General features: G+C 44.7%; 1 protein-coding gene across 2 annotated transcripts; it reads left to right on the top strand.

Annotated features, from left to right (window-relative positions):
- Positions 1–3,208: 3,208 nt before the first annotated feature.
- IFT27 (intraflagellar transport 27) lies at positions 3,209–16,104 on the top strand. 2 transcript variants are annotated; one of them, XM_078862120.1, is made up of 7 exons: positions 3,209–3,423; positions 8,692–8,771; positions 9,687–9,746; positions 11,453–11,512; positions 11,816–11,933; positions 14,410–14,519; positions 15,177–16,104. In XM_078862120.1, exons 1-7 carry the CDS (start codon positions 3,390–3,392, stop codon positions 15,270–15,272), a joined length of 558 nt encoding a protein of 185 aa, XP_078718246.1. In that variant the 5' UTR covers positions 3,209–3,389; the 3' UTR covers positions 15,273–16,104. The 2 variants fall into 2 exon arrangements, with proteins under 2 accessions (XP_078718246.1, XP_078718236.1); XM_078862110.1 differs by having other exon boundaries at positions 3,214–3,423; positions 15,174–16,104.
- Positions 16,105–16,463: the final 359 nt, after the last annotated feature.

Genomic DNA, 16,463 nt, shown 5'->3' on the forward strand with positions numbered 1-16,463 from the left:
AGTTCACGAGCACAGCTCGTGACGTCCATTTAATGCACGGCGAATTCTCTTCCCAACCCTCTCGTGGTGTACGCTAATGTTTCCGGCTCGGCAATCATAAATTATATTACCGTAAAAAATATATATCTTTTGCGGTTCCCAATTGAGTTTACGGGTCCTCAGTGGCACCGTCCAAATACCCCCACGTGCCCATTAGCCCCTCTACACACACACCCGAGGGCTTCATATCTGAGCGGCTCTGAGTGGCACCGAGCCACGGTGTCGCGTCTAATTAGGGCCCCGTGTATATTGAGAAGCTACTTGCGAAAATGGACTGGCTCACTTTCGTGTCTGCGATTGCCAGCGTGTGACCACCGGGGGGCACGTTGGAAATAGCGACTACATTTTTAGCGTGCCATAAAGGCCAATTAGTGGGTTTCCGTGGCCAGAAAGCTGTTCTCGTTTCTCTGTGTGAGTGTGGTACAGGGAGGAGCTCACGGGTGGTGGCATCTGTCAGTCATCTCGGTTAACGCATGACACCTGGGCGCGTCCCGTGACATCCTTCCAGCGAGCCTTCCACACTTCACCTGGCCTCAAAGGGCACCTCGCCTGCCTGGCACACCCACTGTGGTGGCGGTAGTGGTGTCACTTCTTGGCGAATGCCGGCTGTTGATGTATTTGTCATGTGTGATGGTTTCTCGCTAACAGCGCTTGCCCCAACAGTCTATGTTGGCTATTCAGGAGATCTTTGTCGTGGGTATACGAGGTTGTATTTGTTTCACTCGGATTTAAGTTTCACGTGCATCAGTGTTGGACCAATGGTGTATCTGGCAATGTTAACGTGAAGTGCGTTGGTGGTCTCAGTCGTCATCAATGACTGCAACTCAAACATAATAACACATTAATGTAGATGGTTCTCTTAATTATACCAAATTTTAGCACTGAGAATTAACAATATCAGTTTAAATGTCACGGGGTTTTTTTTTCTTCAAACAAATGCATGGGAAAGTCCAGCACCTTACTGTGTGAACCAGAGGCGACTTGAAATCTGTAAAGGTAACCTCTGATATCTTCTTCCACGAACCGTTCCCTAACACGGGTTGCACTACCCTCTGCAAGAGCTCTGAACGGATTCTTCATCTCACTGCGACACCGCTAGCACGATTAGGATAAAACTTGGCAAGACAAATTACTTTGTCGTAGGCATGAACACTGAACCATTGGTTGGGCCAACCACATACCGTTGAATGCAACGTTGCATGTTTACTGGGAACCAGGTACTGCATGTAAGTGGGTAAAAAAATCTCACATTGTAGAACTTACAAAAAAATACCAAAACAATTAATATATTTTCGTGACATTTAGGCTTAAATAATAATTTCAACTTGTAGTGCATCGCACAGAGTATTTGTCTGCTATACATTTCCACGTGATAAGCCACTTCATTGGGCTACCATATGTGGCCAGGTCGCTTATGAAAAAGAGCTATACGGCTAAGTGGGCCTTACTTGGTAAAAAATAAAAGTAGTAAAATAGACTAGTCCTGGATCATTGTACCCGTCACTTATTCTGCCTGCTATTGAGTGTTTCCCCCTTGGCATGCGTGGGTTTTTCCCCAGGTGCTTGAGTTTCCTTCCATATGGAATACACTCATTAGGAAGGCAGGGGCCACGCAGTGAGCTGCAGCCAACTATTGCCCAAGCTCTACGATCCTCTACACTTCAAGGTGTTAATGGCCAATGGATGAGTGGTACTGTAGCACCTGGGGGACAAAAACTCAATAACAGACAGAATAAATGACAGGTACAATCGTCGAGGACTAGACTTTTTACTACTTTTTTCCAGGTAAAGCCCAATTAAGCTCTATAGCTATTTTAAGAAGCGATCTGGCCACAATGATATCCTAATGAAGTGGATTATTATGTGGAAATGCATGTCAGACAAATACTCTAAAGTCATGTTTCTAAACGATGGAAAAACCGGAGGACCCGGATCAAACTCCACGCGACCACATGGAGAACATGCAAAACTCGAAATATACAGCAGGCGTCGAACCTACGACCTCCTGTATGCCAGGCGAGGTAGTTAATTCTAGATTTGAAGCTTTCGTGACTGCAAGGATCCATACTCTTAGTTCTTTCGGTAAAGTCACGTAGGTAAAAAATGAAATTAAAATTAATAAAAATAAAAGATAAAAATCACGACGTTTCGGAGGCAACACAAGTCTCCGTCATCAGGTGGGACTGTCACAGCCAGATGTGCTGCATCAAGTGAGGGAGGGATTCAAGGTGTAAGCTCTTAAGTACCAGTTAAGGGGGGAGGGGCTTATCAGAATGTGGTAGCCAATGAATGGAACGTATCGGGAGGGGGGGGCGGGGCTAACATCTTGCCACCGACGACAGGGCAGCCCAGTGCAGAGAGGGAACATTTATTTTAAGATTAATTTAAGATGATTATCTCTGACGAGGGGAGATATAGGGACAGGCTGTCTCAGTTGCAAGTGACTGGGAGTCTGGACGTGAGAAGTTTCAACGAACTGACTCTAAAAGCGTGATGACATTCGAGATAAAAACAAAAGGTTGGCAGAAATTGTACAAATTTGCCTCGTCAGTGCCCTATCTTATTACAGATCAATTCAGACCTCATTGGTCACCCCGTGCCCTCATACATCTCAACGTTCATCCTACGAAGTCCCATCACAAGGGAGAAACACAAACAAATGGACAAAATCAATTGCCCCCGTTGAAACGGCTGTACGCCGTATGGATATGAAAACTCAATTCGCCTGTAAAAGCACACGGGGTGAACCGTTTGGGTTGACAGGATACGCGTTTCCACAAGTTTAAACGACAACAGGGATCAATGTGGTGACGCCAACTACAACAGGCAGCGGCGCACAAAAACAACGTAACGCATTTGTCAATCACACTCGGTACATGTGCCATGAAAGAGGGGCATTGCCCGAAACGTCGCATCACGCGGTATATTTTTTTTAATACAGCAGCGTCGATTCTCTTACGATTGTCACGCTCACGATCCACGCGTGGAATCGAGAGCGTAGATAAACTCAGGTTAAAGCCTTCCCACTATTATACGGGCGTGTTGCCGTGAGAATAATTGATTATAACAAACGGTGCTTAACAACGGCGGACGCAGCACAAAGCACGAGACAATTAAAACTCTAAACAATAGGGCTCGTTTAATAAATCGAATCGCGAAAGAAATCGTTCGAGGTCGAATCGCGATGCGGTTGCCATCGCGACGGCGTGCGGCCTAGTCGAACAGAACGGAGCCTGGCTCCCGTTCGTTGCTGTTGCTAATTTGTTCATTTGTTTGCGTAGTTTTCTTATTTTTAAAGCGTTACATCTGATTTACGAGCGTGGGAAAGAGGACGGCGGAGGCGAGCGGACATGGTGGTTCTCCGAGCCAAGTGCCTGGTCGCCGGTGAGACGAGCAGTGGTCTTCAACGTAATGCTATGTGTACATATGTGGCGACGTTTCGGGCAATGGGCCTTCTTAATAGCTATCAGCATCGCTGAACTTCACGCAGAGACGCAACTCTAAACCCAGTCCATTGCAGCTGCACACACGGTCTACAATATGTCCCGGGCTGACTCGCACAGTATCCTGTCTATACATCGTTTTATACATCCAGCAATTTTATATATCCAGCAATTTTATATATCCAGCAATTGTACCCCTATCGTGCTGTCATTTGAAACAATTTTTACCCCCCCCCCCCAACCGCCTCTGGTCCACCCCGCAGAGTCGATCTGCAGATCGCGCGTGGTGGGGTAAAGTGTAGGTACTCCCACTTATTCAAAGACGTCTGGCCATCGTGGAAGAGTAGGCCAAAATACGCCCTCCAGAGGGGGCCTCTATGGAGCTTCGTCTCGACTCTAAGCAGGGGTGGGGGACGTCCGTATGAGGCCCGCGAAATCATTTGGTGTGGCCCTGCCAAGGCAACCGCAGGAAAAGCAGTTGCGAGTAGCAGCTAACATCATCAATACCAGCTAACATCATCAATACCAGCTCACATCATCAATACCAGATAACATCATCAATACCAGCTCACATCATCAATACTAGATAACATCATCACACACCTCGCCAAAGAGAAGCAGTTCCAGCCATCGCATTAGGGGCGAGTTAATTAAATGTTTGACCAAATATAACAGGTTAATTTTTAAGTTGATCATTTTGTATGGCCGGCGAATGATGTTGTAAATATCCAAATGGCCCTTGACAGAAAAAAGGTTCCCCACCCCTACGTCTAGAGCATGGGGTCAGCAACCTGCGGCTCGTGAAGGACCGTCGCTTATTAGCATGTAATGCGGCTCTTGAAATATTGCATTTTTGTTACAGAGTTCTTGTTTTTTTTATTTAAAGCTTTCGTGACTGCAGGGATTCGTATTCTTGGTTCTTTCGGTATAGTCACGTAGAAGGGAAATCATTTTCAACTTTTCTTGACATTTTCAAATTTCCTTGCAGTGGATTTCACACCTGATGATGATTGCTTGTGTTGCAGTCGAAACGTCGTGATAATTGTTATTGTTTTATATTTTTATTATTTTATTATTTCCCTTCTACGTGACTTTACCGAAATAACCAAGAATATAGAGTTCTTATTGTTATTTTGGTTGCCGACCCCTAGTTTGAGTGGAAGCCCTGCCGCCAGCCACTGATGTGAATAGCCAATTGCACAGAGCTCCACCGTTACCTATGGGCTTAAGGAGTCGTATCAGAAGATTAATCCATCCATTCTGGTGTCCAACTCTTCTTCGTGTCACAGAAAATAGCCCAGAGAAGCGGACATCAAAGAACTACATCTTGCCATCATCCCTGCTCTGTTAAGAGTAATAATTATCATATGACACAGCATTTGTCATTCTGAGAGCTGGAATTAAGCCACGTTTAAGTGCAGAACTTAATTTAACGTCAGAGGGTTATTTTTTTTTGCACAGGCATTGGTGACCGGACAGAAACAATTAATTCACGGCACACCTCTTAACTCTAAAATCGAGGGACACAGCCGAGGTGTTTTTTCTACATGATACAACACCTACGCTATGTGTCTTTAAGTAAAAGAAAGTGCTTACCTGATCATAACTGCATAGATAAGGAGGTGGTGGAAATCTCGCACTTCCATGGCAGGAGCGAGTTGAAAGCGTAGGATAACCACTGTTGACCAGTCACACCTGATTCGCAAGGTTGGCTATGTACGGTGCGAAAGAAGTTCAGCATACAGACAAACATCACAAAATGGTAGTATGTCTGCTACAAATAGATAATAATTGGCTTCCAATTATTAAGCCAGCAGTCAATGCAGCGGAATTCTCGGCTGGATTAAAAAAAAAGGGTTTTACCCATTTACATGCCCCAATTATAAACGATTAAAAATAATATCAATTTTGTAACTAGGCCAACGCCCATTATGATTCAGAAGCTCGTTTTCATGGAAGATCTGGCTCAACTATTGAAAACAACAATTATAAATTACAGCAGCAATTATTAAAAAGACAGGAAATTAACACGTCTAATGTAAAAAGTACAATATCAAACTTGACTGCAAGACAGAAAACAAGAATGAATTAAACGTGAAACAAGGATTGATTGAAATCAATTTGAAGTTAAATTCAAGTATAGATCACCTACAGTCAAACAAGATACAATTGCAAAGCTTCAAGGTGAACACATGGCTCTAATAAGACTGGCAGACACACAAACCCATTATCGGGTTTTTGAAGTTTTCTTGTTTTCACACTGGGTTTCAAATCAGCGTTTTGACTCGAATAAGCGTTCTGAGTAAAGGAGATTTCGAAAATAAGTAGAATGGATTTCAAATTTTAAATGTACCTCATCGGTAGCCATAATCTATCCACTGCTGAATGAAGACCGACTTAAGCCATCACCATCTCTCAGTTTCCCACTGGGATATGATGTCCTATGTCCTGAGTTCCTAAAGAACCTCGGCCTAATGACAACGATGGCTTGCAAATGTCTTCACCATCGTACAGAGGACAGGCACAATCCCGAAGTTATGGAAGCAAGCCAAAGTCATCAGCATTCTGAAACCCGATAAGAGGAAGAGTGTCCTGTGACTAATCTCCTTTGGCCAATCTCCCTCTTGTCCTCCGCTTCAAAACTGATGGAACATGCCATACCTTCCAGACGTTCCCCCATTATTGACCCCCAACTGCCTCCAGAATAAGCTGGATTAGAAACTGTCCATAGATGCTGCAAATAGATGGTTTCCTTCACCACCCTCATAGAAGCTGGTTTCCAGCGTCAACAAAAAACTGGGACATATATGGTTGACCTCTCTGCTGCCGATGACACCGTTTGGCATCATATCATGCTGCTGAAGATCGCCCAAATCATCAGAGCCGTTCCACGTTTCACCTTATCGTTGCAATGCTCAGCAACCGTACTTTCAGGGTACACCTCGCTGGTAAACAGTGGCCACCCTCAAGACTTGGTAATAGCACCATAGCTAACACGTGTGTAGTGGCGTAATGCACGGGGTTAGCAAAAGGGTGAGGTGACACTGGAGTGGCGTGGCAGCAATTAGGGGGTGAAGCATGGATGGAGAGAGTGCAACTGAGGTCGCGCAGTTGCAAGCGTGGAGACATGGATTAGACGCCAGAGAAGCAGCAGCAATTAGGAGGTGAAGCATTGATTGAGCGGATGCATTTGGGGACGAGCAGGTGTGCGCGTTGGGGCATGGGGTAGGCACCGGAGAGGCAGGAGATGGAGGCGATAAGAGAGAGAGAGCCCGTAGAGGCGCCAGCTTAATGGGGAGTAAGTGAGGACCCCAAATGAGGAGGGATATATAAGGTAGTGTTCGGAGCAGTACGGAGAGTTGGTTGGTTGGTGCTCAAGGGATGAAGGAGACAAGGAGTCTGGGAGAAGACGCCTGGGACCTCGCCTTCCTCGCCTTGTCCTCCCCAGCAGTGTTGGCTAATCCCCTGCTGTGGGTAGGCACGAGGGCGGAGGTACCTGTCGAAGAAGAATGCTGTGCAGCTGTCTTTGGACAGATTTATTTTTTATTCTGCAATCAAGCCAGAAGGTCTGGAGAAGACACTAGAAGAGAGCCAGCTACTCCATCACTGCTCACCCCAAGAGGCCTCGATCAGAAAGCACTCCAACCATCTCTGATACGTTTTGTATCATTATTTTTTATTTATTATTAGTTAAAATGTATTTAACTTGTAATCATATGCATTTTTGTACACATCATGATATTTAATCACATTTTTTTCCAGATACATATATTTGGCATATTATAGCTAGCTTTAAGTAAGTTTGAGTTAAGTAGCATTTCCCGGGAACGCATCCGTTATATGTATATCAGCGGATTCCTGTAGATGTACAATTAAATAACGCGAAGTGCATCATAAATGGAACACTGAAACGAACACCAATGCCTGGCTGCTTATTCTGGCAGGCATTCTGCCACCGAATATCCAGAGAGATATACAAACTGCAAAGGAATTAACATTTTTTTTTGTAAAAACAAACTACACATCAACCAAGACCTCAAAAATGTATTTTACCGCCGACTCAAGTGCCGATCCCCCGTCTGGACGAACGCTGGCAAACAGAGTGGAACAACGTGGACATCCAGAATGAACACCTCATTTGAGACCCAAACCTCACATCTCCTGGTTTAGACATTTCTCAAAGTCACTTGGTGTAACATCAATTGCGTCAGGGGACAGGCCAATGCACACATCTCCTTCAAAAATGGAAAATTGAAGACAAGCCACAGAAGGGCGATTGTGACCATGTAACCCAAAACTATGGACCATATAGAAAACCACTGTATTGTGCGCTCCTTCAATGGAGGAATAGCAAAAATACACGAACTGCCTCCTGAAGCCCTCTCGCGGCAAGCAGACCTCGACATTGGCATTTAGCTTCTGAACATTTTGCCATATTCAAGAATAGAAACCGAGCCCACTTACTCAGATGTATGAACCTGTTTTGAAATAAATGCCATGCAAGACTGGGACATTTATTTTCTTTTTCCTATAAATGCATTTGGAACTCTCAGGAGGAGAAATGTGTTTTTCTTCTTCATATAAATGGGTTTTTTTTTATTGAAAACCCAGCATTTTCCATGGGTGAATGGCATTTTGTGGGTGTACAATTCGTACACTATTGACTCGGGCATTTAATGACTAATCAATCCGTCAATTTTTACGTTTGCCGGACGTGCATCAAGTCATGCCTGAGAGAATCTATTTTTGTAAATTTCTCTTTTTCTTTGTCTGGCCGATTGTCGAATGGGCAATACAAACAAACAAGTCTGTATAAGTGAGGCTGCACAAAAACAGAATACCAAGGAGACAGGCACTTTTTTATTTTTAGTGACTTGCTTATCTTTCCTATACTCTGGAATCCTGTCGTTTTTTGTATTGTTGCTGTAACTTTCTGATCCGGCCCGACTGGATATCTGTGAAAAAAAGAGCCTCATAGCTCATCTGATTCCTCCAAGATAAATATTTTGATTCTGAACCAAAATAGTACAGTTCAGATTGTACAATTGACACAAAAAATTCCACAGTACATTCGAGACAGTACAAATGAGGTAATGTAGATGCAACCTGTGATGCAGTACAATGGAGAGAAAATAGAAATTAAACGGTACAAACGAGAGCGTGAATTAAAGTGATGTTCTCTAGCAGGATTTACTGTGTCTCCCGACAGGTGAATCGACAGTCGGGAAAAGTGCCCTGGTTCAAGCTTTCCACAGCGATGCCACCCTGTTCCCCAAGAACTACAATATGGTGGAAACACACGGCGGGCACTCGTTCACTTCACTTACACGGGTCACGTTGGGACTCGCGTTCGACTCACGTTCAATTCCGTCAGTCGTATCATGGCCCACTGCGTAAACTGACGAGTCACGTCGTGGCTCGTGTGTCACATTCACTTGGCGAATCGCGTGATGACTCGATGAGTCAGCATCGGGTGCGACTTTCAGTCGCGCGCTGTGGTTCGCGCTCGGTATTTTTGCGGAATCACTGCGCATGATGTGAAATGTCAGTCGCGTAACGTGGGGTGCAGCTGTTCACCTTGAGCGATGCGAAATGCCATGACCATGATGATGAGTAAGCGGCCCGGCTAGTCCGAGGGCCAAGCAGTGACCGTTACATTTGAGACTGAGGTCAGCTCCTTCACCCCCACAATAATATTGGACGACGATGGCGCTGAATAGTGGGGGGGGTAGGCGGGTATAACCCTAGCCCATACTCTTTTGACAGCGCAGTGAAAACACTTGGTGAAAAAATCAGACAGTTTGGACGCCTTGGCTGGTGTGAAAGAGGGACCCAGTTCCACCTCTTGCTGCAAGCATTTCTTCCTGCGTTGTGATCGATTCAGGCAGAAATGTGAGGCCTGCTCCGTGTGGTGCATGCACTTTATAATGCGGTCCAGGCTGTGCGTGTTATTCGCTTATCTACCCTGAGTCAGGCTCATGGGCTCGCATAGCGTTCTGCTGCGCGAGGAAATAATGGGGAAAAATGAACTTACTCTGTTCATTGTCACGCGAATCATCCTGGATGCACCGCATAGGGAAAGGTCAGCCCTTTTTAATGAGAATTTAATTGAATGCTGTCGATCTCGCCACTAACCGCAGTCGCCCCTGGGGCACGTGGGCGCCGTGTGGTTAATGCGGTCGGCTGGGCTATCTCCCTTTGCAGACTGTGGGAGTCGAGCTGCTCGTGAAATCTGTCGGCGTACCTGACACCACCGATAGCGTCGTACGTATTTTCATATTTTTTCTTACCAAATTCATAATTATTTTTGCTTGATTTTACACCAGCAGTTTATTCAACGATTACATATTTCACCAAACTTTAATTATCCTCGTGAAAGTCTCACAATCATTTTAGTGCAGTGCGGTAATTAAATACGAATAATTGAAAGGCAGATGGTAAAAATTTGCGCTTTTCAAGTCCGGTGGCCTTTGGTAACAAAGCGGCCGTTTAGTTCACTGAACCGCTTCTCCGCGTACAGCTCAGCTGAGAAGATGTTTATCTGACTGAAACCAGATTGCAGTGATAAACAAACACCTGCCCTAATAGAAGTAAACCTCCATAAATTCACAGACAGCACTTGGTCAGCATTCTGTATTTTAAATGCCTCGTGTGCGGTGTGGTGGGTGTGCTGAATCCGTGAAGTCCCCATGCTGTGTTGGCTCCTGTCTTTTATATCGAATATATTTGGCCCTGGAATGGCAATTAGTTAATCAAACTGAGCATTGTTATTTTGTTGCCAAAAGTAAATTATCCTTATTATGCACCTATCTTAACCTGTTTATAATATAATTGGTTTTGTAAATATGTTGACTGAAAATTAAAGATGCTGAAAGCTTGCATCTGTTCATTCTATTAGTCCTCAATGGATATGTAAATATTACATTGTATACTGATATTTTTTTTAAACACTGTATTTGAATGTCCTAAGCAATAGTTGATATATTCAGGAATATTAACGTTTTCAACACTGTCATTGTTTTAGAATATCATTACTGCAAGAGCACACACATAACACACAGGTTCATATTCTATGTATAAATAAATACATATACAACATAATTTATGAAGCAAAATGCAATATTTATTGAAGGGAAACAGATGGAAAACACATTTGAAAATATACTGTATATATCAAAGGTAATTATTTCGGATGACTCTAGGCTAAAACTTATGAAACAGGCAAGTGTAAGCAGGTTGGAGTGCTGAAAATTTAGCCGTTGTATTGACTGTTAAGGAAAGTAAGCGGGCTTGATAAGGACACATCGCTAGAGCGAATGAAGGCTGTTAAGACAGGACAGCGTGGCATCTAAATAAGGGAACATATCCGAGGTTACAGCGACGGCGGAGATGGAGCGATGAAATAAGCTCGTGTGCAGGTGCTGATTGGATCGTTGCATTGTGAGTCCATGAGGGATGGGCGGAAACTTGGGGAGGCCTTCATCCTGCAGTTGATCGATCACGGCTGATGATAATGATGATTTCCAAAGAGTTCATTACATGTGATCAGCATGTATTCATGATAGACTGGACTTACACGAGTGCACGATAACAAATGTTCAGACTTACACAATATTATAATAATAGGGTTTTTCCCCTTTTTTTCTGGCAACAAAACTGAAACCTTTTACAAGGATTCATGTCTGCATTAACCACAATACTTGCAGTCAAATGCAAACAAAAACACACTGATAATATATGCATTGTCCTTGAAACTGATTGCTCCACACCAAGGGACGGGTTTCTTTTGAGCCTCGATCCAATTGGTGCTCGACCAGAAGACGCCAAAAGGCGTTTCAGTTTCGTTGCCAAAAAAGGGGGAAAACCCCTATTATTATATTTTGGTAATGGCAAAGGAGTTCTAATAATGATGAATTACACAATATTGGCAATGAATGCGAATGTTGATCTGTTTTTCCGTACACCTACAGGAAATATACCTTTATGATTCAGGTGGGAAGGACATTTTTAATGACCTTGTGCAAAAAAATGTAAGTTTCTTTTTCTCTCACACTATTGTCTTTATTCAGTGTGCTGTGCAGTCTGCCTTAAGCCTTTACCGTGGTTAACATTAATTACAATTGCTGATCGAACTATTGGGATTGTAATTTTGAAGCCAATTTGCACACTATATTTTTTACGTGCCCCACGCTGCATCATTTTGTTTTGTAGAGCAGGAATAACGACGTGAAGTAAACTATATTATTACAGCACAACTGCCCCCGTCGGTATTACGTGACCTCTGCTTTCGTCGCGGTGCCAATTGTTACACCAAGTGCGATGGTGTTTGGCAGTGGGACCACCCCAGCATGCTGTGCCTGGTGTTTGATGTCACCAGCGAGCAGTCGCTCGGCAGCTGCGGCAAGTGGCTGGAGCGCGTGCGGGCACAGAGCCCCGGTGTCCCCTTCCCCGGTGAGCACGGTGAAGGACCGGCGCAGTCACGCACGCGCCGCAGCGCGTCCATTCCTCGTGCTCGCTTGTGTCTTGTTATTTATAGCGGTTTCCAACGGAGGATGAAGAACGTCGATGCATTTGCTTTGTTTGTAATGTGAGGTAGTGATGACTCACAAATATGGTTCAACGGGAATTTAAGTCAAGTTTAAAGTTGCATTGCCGTTTCGGCACTGATCAAACTGGCGAAATTGATTAAAGCCCAAAATTTTCAGACACAAAGCGGCCAACCCAAATAGGACTACATGGAGTCCCCGACCTAGGAACGCCCGACTTACGTACGTCCGCACTTACGAACGAGCTTCCATAAGACATTTTTTAACCATCCGACGTTGGAACGCGAACTCGCACTTGCCAATCGAACCACAGAACTATTTTGTTCAGCAGAGCGATCCTCCGTGAGATGTAATGAGTCCCAGCATCCCACTGAGAGGGAGGGTGTGTGAAAGTAAGTCCGTGTGAAAGTGACTGCGTATGTGCCGCGGGTGTGTGCGTGCACATGCGCCCATGTGTTTGGGGAGCAGTAGTGCAATGGTTAGTGCGCTGTGCTATGACCCGAGTTCGATTCTCGCTCACGACCAACACCAGTGACGATTATCTGAATGGGTCCTGGGCCTTCCCTAGGTCGACTGAGCCTCAAATGAGTGCCTGGTGCAAATGAGTGCCTGGTGCATTGCCACTGTAAGTCAAAGGCAGCCGGGCGTCGTACTGGCCACCCAGCCACTCATGTGTCGTGCTGGCCTTCATTGGTGCTCACTAACGGCACTTTCCGCAACAGTCTGTTATGGGTATTAGGGGATTGTTGTCATTGTGTGTGTGCGCGCGTACGCACGCACGCGTGCCCCAGTGTGTGTGTGCAATTGTGGGGACTCATTACACCCTTCTTAGAAGCATTTCTGATAGAGTATTTATCACAGTATTTAATCGAAATGTTCAAATATTTTTTCTTATGAGTTTAACAATGCTTCGATTTTTTGTTGAGCCATAACACATTTTTAACACTGACCATATGGACATTTAAATACAGTACATTATTCTGTCCAGACTTACAGACCGTTAGCCTTATGGGCAGGTCTTAGGAATGGAACCAGTTTGTAAGTCAGGGACTGCACGTATTTTCAAATATGCAGTTGTATTTTTCCTGACAGCTATCCCCATCGGCTTCTGTACTTCTTAGGACAAACGCATGTTGGAAAGTATTATAATCGGTATTTATGCTCGGTTTTTCTTCCTTGTTTTTCCGTAATTTTTTCCACATTTTTATACCCAAGTCACCACTACCTCCGTTCCCCTCCTCAGTACCACCACCACCACATCTCAACAGAAATGCTTAAGGGTCATAGAACCAAATTATGCCCCACAACAAGGAGAATGGCGTAATGCACAGTGGAATCAAGCGAGAATTTTCTTTCAATGAGTCAATTAGTTCTATCCTGATTGTGCTCTCGGCATCACGTCCTGGAACAAAGTATCCATTCGGACCTCTCGTAGAACAGCGCGACCCTTCGTGCTAGAGGGGTCCATGGAATTGGATATTACAGAGCTACCTGGGACCATTTCAAGTGACCTCTTCAACGCAGTAGAGGTCAACACTATCTCACCCACTCTGCCATATGAGCGTAATGTTTCGTCACATCATAGTATAAATGATGTTTAATCCTCGGAGCTGGAATTTAGATTGTCTGCAAATCCAAATTTAAATGGCGTGCGTTTTTTTGTGTGCGTGCTGCAATTAGTAACCCAGCTGAGACCACCAATTCCTTTCATTTGAAAACTTGCTTTAATCGCAGGCAGCAACCTGGTTTCGAACCCAGTATCTCATCGGCGCAGGCTTGGCGCTCTGACCTCCGTGTCACCTGGCCACCACCTCTTTCACTCTGTTTATTTCACCCCACTGGCACGGGATTTCTCTTTTCATTTTCCCTGGCAGGGTTTCTCAGTGACTGGATGACAAGCGTTTCCCCGAGTGTCAGCCTTTGCAAATGCAATACTCCAAACAATTTGATTGAAGAAGGGCGATGGCATGTCAGTTTACTCGCATGACAAATTTGAATTCACAGGGCAGTTCTTTTTCTCCTGAGGCTTTTCCAAGGCTGTTACGCCTCTGACAATGCCTGATGCATTGGCAGTACCGTGTGGGAGAGGATAAATTATAGCATGCACGTGTGTGTGCGTTTGTGTGGTATGGAGAGCGGTAGTGCAGCGGTTAGCACACTTTGATTTTCTAACCCGGCCACCCGAGTTTGACTCCCGCTCATGATCAGTAACAGTTGCGAATATTTGAACGGGTACCGAGCATTGTCAAGACAAAGGCAGCTGGGCGTGGTGTTTGCCACCCACCCATTGATCTGCCGCTTTCAGCCCTCATATGTGCTTCAGTACTTGCCCCAACATTCTGTGAAGGGCTCTACTGGGGATGTTTGTCTTTTGGTTTCAGGAGTCCTTGTAGGTAACAAAGTTGACCTGGGGCCCCGGAGAGTGGTCTCTGCGGGTCAGGGACAGGAGTTTGCCACCGCCAATGGGCTCGAGTACTTCGAAACCTCTGCTGTAAGTAATCAATGCTTGACTTTGAACTCTGCGATGTGTTATTGGGTCGTACCGTGTGTTGTTTGGCGTGACGTGCGGGGAGCTTCTCCAGGATGAGATCCATTTCTCCCTCGAGCGAACTGTGCTCATTCAGTTGCCGAAGAAGCCTCCCAGCACTGAATTCAGTTACTATAGGAGGCTCCTAGCTCGTGGAGCGAACAGTCGGTCATCGTGCAAAACGAAAAGCGGTACAGCCTGAAAAAGCACCGGTGAGCTGCACAACCAAGACAAATGTCCCCCATATAGTCAACAGACTGTTGGGGCAAGTGTTGTTAGCGAGCACCTGTGAAGGCCAACACAGCATACCAGGGGGTGGTTGGCCAGCACCACGGCACAAGCGTGAACATCTGCACAGTCACGCTTGGTGTTTTAATTCCGTTGTTTATAAATAATGAGAATTTTTACAGTTGCATTGGCACATTGTATTCTCTTATTCAATGAAAATGTCACGTAAAAAAAACCAACTGCTTTTGTGTTAGATTAAATGTTAAAACTGTAGGCAGTGGGTGCCATTATAAATTTTAAATAGTGTTCATATAAATTATTCATGGGTGTCAATTGCCTCTCACTCCCCCGGCCCGACCCCACCGCTGTGCCCCTCCCTCGGGAATTCAGAAGGAGATGGAGAACATCGACACTCCGTTCCTCTTCCTGGCAAAAGCCTTCCACAGGCTCTACGTGGACAAAACAGACTTCATCAAATCCTTGGTGTGATGTGTCCTAAAATGTGTGTCTTGTTTAAAAATAAATGATGATTTAAAAAAAGGTATGTTTAACTTGTCAGTGGACAAATTCTTGAAAATATTTTGCTACGATTTCATAACGTAAATAGTCCCATGGGCATATTTACTGATTTATTTACACCACGAGTAAGAGTGAATTACCCGATAAGTCCACTCATTTGAAATGGTTATTTCACGAGTCACTTATTGGCCACATAGATAAATTTGAACCGCTTAAGTGATGCCACCCCAGGTGGTACCGACAAAGTGAAATATCTGGTGTGTGCTCATGAGCTAGAATCCCTTCATCATGAAGAACAAAAGCCTCCACGTGCCCTTGTTTCACCATACTTCGCCATGATGGTCAGTGCGGGTTGGCGAAGGAAGTGTCCAGGACCTGTTCAGTTAATCGCTCGCCACTGGTGTTGGCAGCTGTGGCCTGGAATTGAACGCAAATCACGAAATTCACACCTCAATGCACGAACCGCTAATGCCACGGCTCCACCCGGCTATGGTTTATGTTCATGTACAGCATGTTGCGTGGGCTGTTGACTGGCTGCTCGGAAGGGACCGTCGTACTAAATGTTGATTGTGTTTGGCTTCTTTCAACAAAAAATCGCATGGGGCTACGGAATTATTGATTAAGTGTTTTGTCAAGTTCCCCGAGAATGTGGCAACGTGAATTAATGTTTCTCTCAATCAACTGAACGCAACAGCAGCGTGGTACTGTGCTTGTAAATAAATCGTTAATGTCATTAAAGATGACCTTGTGATTTATTTGTGTTAAACTGCTATCTCAGCATTGAGTGTTCCTTCTGAAATGAATTAATAACTACGTTGGTTTAAAGAGGAACCGTCTGTTAGGCATTCACATATAATGAAACGATGTGCCAAGAATGGATTAATCAATTAGTCTAAGGGCAAATGCGTTAATAGCTTTTGGGCCCTCACATCTTAATGAAATCTGGTGTGAGCAGCATGGTGTGAGGGACAATTTTGCGAAGAAGGTGAATCGATGTAACTTGACCAAGTGATGGTAAATGCGTTTGACTTATTTTGCAAAAAAGAAAACCCCTGATAAGCCAAGAGAGGGCATGACTGATGAACCCTAATTTAAATGAAATAATGGCTTGCGAGTGTCAAGTTTTCTCATCTGGCTCCTCCCACCCGCGCACCAGGGATT

This window comes from Lampetra fluviatilis, chromosome 1 (genome assembly GCF_964198595.1).
Source record: "Lampetra fluviatilis chromosome 1, kcLamFluv1.1, whole genome shotgun sequence".
NCBI classification, from domain to species: domain Eukaryota; kingdom Metazoa; phylum Chordata; class Hyperoartia; order Petromyzontiformes; family Petromyzontidae; genus Lampetra; species Lampetra fluviatilis.

What these genes read in the sequence shown, in the direction of transcription:
- IFT27 (XM_078862110.1), top strand. Translation starts at nt 3,390, where the DNA reads ATGGTGGTTCTCCGAGCCAAGTGCCTGGTCGCCG. An exon ending in CTGACACCACCGATAGCGTC is followed by an intron (nt 9,747 to 11,452) that starts GTACGTATTTTC and finishes GTACACCTACAG; the next exon opens with GAAATATACCTTTATGATTC. An exon ending in CCCCGGTGTCCCCTTCCCCG is followed by an intron (nt 11,934 to 14,409) that starts GTGAGCACGGTG and finishes TTTTGGTTTCAG; the next exon opens with GAGTCCTTGTAGGTAACAAA.